This window comes from Triticum aestivum, chromosome 7B, assembly GCF_018294505.1.
Source record: "Triticum aestivum cultivar Chinese Spring chromosome 7B, IWGSC CS RefSeq v2.1, whole genome shotgun sequence".
NCBI lineage: Eukaryota > Viridiplantae > Streptophyta > Magnoliopsida > Poales > Poaceae > Triticum > Triticum aestivum.
In genome coordinates, this window is record NC_057813.1 from 489,316,462 (window position 1) to 489,321,094 (window position 4,633).

General features: G+C 57.3%; 1 protein-coding gene across 1 annotated transcript; it reads right to left on the bottom strand.

Moving 5' to 3' along the window:
• Positions 1–368: 368 nt before the first annotated feature.
• On the bottom strand, positions 369–4,255 carry LOC123159577 (beta-galactosidase 9). Its single transcript, XM_044577402.1, has 13 exons — positions 3,584–4,255; positions 3,428–3,494; positions 3,101–3,337; positions 2,703–2,791; positions 2,485–2,590; positions 2,300–2,387; positions 2,068–2,186; positions 1,819–1,983; positions 1,554–1,723; positions 1,347–1,456; positions 1,139–1,248; positions 834–1,046; positions 369–751 (listed from the first exon to the last, which is right to left on the bottom strand). The coding sequence occupies exons 1-13, from the start codon at positions 3,952–3,954 to the stop codon at positions 440–442; spliced, it is 2,157 nt and encodes a 718-aa protein (XP_044433337.1). The 5' UTR covers positions 3,955–4,255; the 3' UTR covers positions 369–439.
• Between the last annotated feature and the right edge of the window lie 378 nt (positions 4,256–4,633).

A 4,633-nucleotide genomic window follows, 5' to 3' on the forward strand; every position in this document is an offset into this window, starting at 1 on the left:
AACCACGCCCTTCTGGTTCCTGTACGGGGTGAGGGGCGAATAGGTTTTTGGGCAGCGATTACGCGACTGCTCGCTTCCGATCGTCTACTTCCTCTACGTCCGCGTCGCCTTCGTCATCACCATGTCCACCGACGCCGACCGTGCCGCCGCCGAGAAAGCTGAAGCCGACAAGAAGGTCGCCGAGGACGCCGCTGCTGCCACCAAAGCCGCGGCCTCTGCGTGGCCTACTGAAGGGTATAACTCGTTTATCCCGCTCCTGATTATTTTCATATTAGCAGTACTAGCAGTATGTGTAGATTTATCTACTGTTTGCTTAGTACGTGCATGTTTAAATCAGAGTGAGTACGTCATCAACTTAGTCAATGCCATGCTAGTGATTTACTCATGGATTAATTTAATCGAGAAATTGCCTATTTACTCAACACCGCCTTCCCTCTTCTCATGTCGTCCTCGTCATCAGCGTGACGCGCGACAGGTCGCCCCCGAACTCCTCGAGCACGACGAGCAGGTTGCCGCTGGGCTTGAGCCACGACCGCGGCACGTGGTACCACCGCTGGGAGATGTCGCCGCAGTTGGTCTGGCACTTGGTCTCGCTGAAGGTGCCGGTGTAGCTGCAGGCGCCGCAGCTGCCGGAGGCCCTGTACGACCAGTACCGTCCGGCGTTGTGCCCGTTCACCCAGATCTGACCCTTCCCCATGCTGCCCATGTCCAGCGCCACCGGAGCGCTGCCCCCCGGCGCCGCGAAGTAGGCCTACAGATCAGCAGCCAAACCAGGTTCAGAACTGTACTGAAGTTCGGTGAAATGGTAATGTCGATAAAGATTCTGCACCGACCTTGTGCCATGTTAGCGGCTGCGCGCCGCTGGCGCTGCTCCACTCGACGGAGGAGCTGCCGCTGATGGAGTTGACGCCGAGCGACTCGCCTTTGAGGCCGATCTGGTACGTCCATTTCTGATTGCTGAGGTCCCTCTTCCCCTGGTTCAGCCCCGACAGCGTCACTGGGCCGAGGACGCCCACGTTCCAGGCCTCGTAATGGGTCCCTTGGTTCTGCCAGAGATTTACCATGTCAGAAATGCCGGAGAACCGAGACAGTGCTGTATGTGCCGCCATGGCACCCAGAATTTGAGATGAAAACTTACAGGGAGGCCCATGGCGGAGCTGAGGATGGAGATCTTGTTGCTGCCCTGCCACATCTTCACGGGCTTGCTGTACGTCAGCTTGGGGCTGTTGTAGCCACCATAGGCAACGCCTGGGACACGGACAAATGTTCATCAGTAAGTAGTACAGTAACATTCAGCCTCCATTTGATCGATGTCGGACAAAAAGATTCAGAGTTTCAGACAGTACCGAAGGACTGGCCGTTGACGAACACCTGCACCGAGTGGCCGGCGGAGTTGATGGTGAGCTGCGGCCACTGGCCGGACTTGAGGAACTGCTCGCTCGAGTCGATGTTGACGCTGCATCAGGGGGAAAAAATCAGAGATTAGCGGAGGTGAATGAATGGTTCCATGGAGTTGGAGACAGTCAGACAGAGATGGTGTGTCAGTCACTCACTAGGTGGTGTACCACAGGTAGTCGGACTTGTCCCAGGTCATGCTGAGCTGCTCCACCAGGCCGTCCTTGGTGAAGGCGCTCGAGTCCAGCGCGTTGGTGTCCTCGCTGTACGACTGCCACGCGAAGCCCCCCGCCGGGTTCATCTTCGCCGGCAACGACGGCTCCTTCACCTGCACCACCACAATAGTCAGAGCAGGTTCGTCAGGGCATGTTGTCGTTCAGTTCAGGCTGGCTCTGTATTGTTTGTTTCTTGAGCAGCCCGTACCGTGGCGGTGTTGAAGACGGCGGTCTTGCAGTCTGGCAGGATGCTGATGGACCAGGCCGGGAGGTCGTACCGCCGGCCGTTGTACACGACCCTCGCGGCGGAGCTGGTGTGGTAGTTGGACAGGAACGCGGCGCAGGCCCCGGTGCTCGACTTGAACACGTACGCCTGCACAAGTAACAGATATTCGATCAGTTTCAGAAGCAGTATTTGGTTCTCTTGTCACTTGGATGACATGGAACGAGATGGAACCTTCTCGTAGTTGCCGATGCGCTGGACGGTGGGATCGCCGGAGACGAGCGCCGGCTCGGCCTGCTTGATGGCCTTGTGCAGGTCCCTCAGGTGGCCCCATTTCGGCTGCCTGATCAGGCCTGCGCACCATGCCAGCAATGGTTTTTCGTCAGTGAGTTTGCAACTGTTTTTTGCACCCGGGAAAGCAAAACACAAACTGAAATTACTGAATCCTGCTGCACAGATGGCGTACCGTATTCGTCGATCGGTGCGTCGTAGTCGTAGCTCGTCGCGATGAACGGGCCACCGGCGGTCCGGTCGAAGTTTGTGCCTCCATGGTACTGAAAGAAAGACAGATCAAATGTTAGGTGCCACTACAACTGAAACCCCAAGCATCCGAGTGACAACATGTGGTAGCAGGCAGCATCGGTGGCTCACCATGTAGTAGTTGACGAAGGAGCCGCCCTTCTGAATGAACCTCGCCACGGCGAACGCCATGTCCTCCACCGGCCGGTGCGGCACCGCGCCGCCGAACGCCGTAAACCTTCAACAAATCGATCGTGTCAACAATCAATGTCGTGACATGCTTGCAGTGCAGATTGCACTTCCAACGCTCTTTGTCGAGATTTGTTTGTTCACTAGCCGTGCAAACTTACCATCCAGTCCAGGCCTCGGTCCACATGGTAGGCTTGCTGTTGGAGTTGGGGCTGAAGTAGTCGCAGTAGAAGCCATTGCAGGAGTTTATCTGCATGCGGCCAACACGAATCCGTTCATCGTTACCCAGGGAGCACAAACTGACAAATATTTCAATTTTAAAAAAGAAAAGGAACGAATTACTCTACTAGCTAGTACTAGCATAGAGCAGGAGTATATTTTGTGGTGGCAGCGCCAGGCTGCAAAGTTGGCAGCTTGATTCGGTGATGTGATGTCCTAACGGCAGAAGCATGTGCCCAGCGCGAGAAAGCGAAGTGGTTAAATTACTACGTAGCTGGCACCGCAATTTGCTCTTTTGGCAAATGGCAATGCGCCATGGGAGATGAGAAGGCCTGCTTACCACGGGGTCGGGGGCGTCGTCCTGCTTGCACATGACCCAGGGCACGCCGGCGTCGGTGGCGACGGCCATCTTGGCGGCCCAGTTGGCGTAGGGCTTGGCGCCGGCGCCCATGGCCGACTCCATGGGCCCGTACTCGTTCTCCACCTGGGCGAGGATGATGGGGCCGCCCTGCCACTCGAACAGGCCCTCCGACTTCATCATCGACACGATCTTCTCCACGAACCTCTGCATCTCCGCCTGCGTGCATCCATGCGCGTCCACAGTTCATCTCAGCTCCGTCGTCAAATCAAACACAAACTACAAATCGCAGTTCAGCCAGCACTGTACCTTGAAGGGACCGTTGTCCGTCCGGAAGCTGATGCCGGGCACGTACTTGAGCCAAACAGGGAATCCACTGCAGCAACGCCCAAAACGATCCAAATCACTACCAAGGAAGCAACAAGAATGAGCGCCGGGGGACAAGAATCACATTGAGTTGGGTACCCGAAGTTCCACTCGGCGCAGACGTAGGGGCCGATGCGGAGGTGGACGTAGAGGCCGGCCTGCTTGGCGAGCTTGACGAAGCGGACGAGGTCGTAGCGGTCGGCGAAGTAGTACTGCCCGCGCGCCGGCTCGTGGCCGTTCCAGAAGACGTAGGTCTGTATCACGTCCAGGCCGCCGTCCTTGGCCTTCTGGATGAGGTCGGGCCACATCTCCGGGGTGCTGCGCGGGTAGTGGATGGACCCGGACATGAGGATGCGGCGCTGCCCGTTGATCACCACGGCCCTGTGGTCGTAGGACACGGCGGCATTGGCGACGGCAGCGGCCGCGGCGAGCAGGGCGAGGAGGAGCACGCCCGCGCCGCCGGAGGGCATGGTGGCGCCTGGCTTTGTTCTCTCCGCCTCGGCTGCTCGGACAGTGTGAACCAACTCTTAACTGGTGGTTGGCTTCCTGGAGGGGCAATGGAGGGAGGGAGGGATGGGAGAGGAGAGGAGGGGAGGCGTGGATGGCGCTGGGCTTATATGTGTGTGCCGATGACGGGTCTATCTATCGGCTGGACGGACGGACGGCGCCGGTGCCCGGGTAGGAACGTGTTCTTGATTTCTGTTTGGTCTTTTTGGCCTGTTTAACTGCTCCCGTTTGATCTTTCCCCCTCCTTTTGGGTTACCGGATGCTGTTTACCGGTCGGGAAGAGGAGGAGGAGGAGGGAGGGGCGGCGTCGACGGAATGGTGAAACTGTGAAGCGGAAAGCAGAGGATGCGTGTGCCGTGATACTATACTGGACTACTGGAGTGGGCAGGGAGGGAAAAGGATTGGGAGAAGGGAGGGGGGAGACGAGGGTCCGGTGGAGCCCACGTCCAGCAGGAATCCCTTCTTCTCATTTGATTTGCGAGTAGTAAAACTGGAAGTGATTTGTATCGCATGACATTGCATCGCAATTACATGCCTCGTTTCAGTTGATTGATGGACGCTGTTGATGAGCGGGCGGTTTGTGAATTCAATTGGCGGTTGAAGCGGTTGTGGCACTGACCGTACCGATGGCATTGAATATTG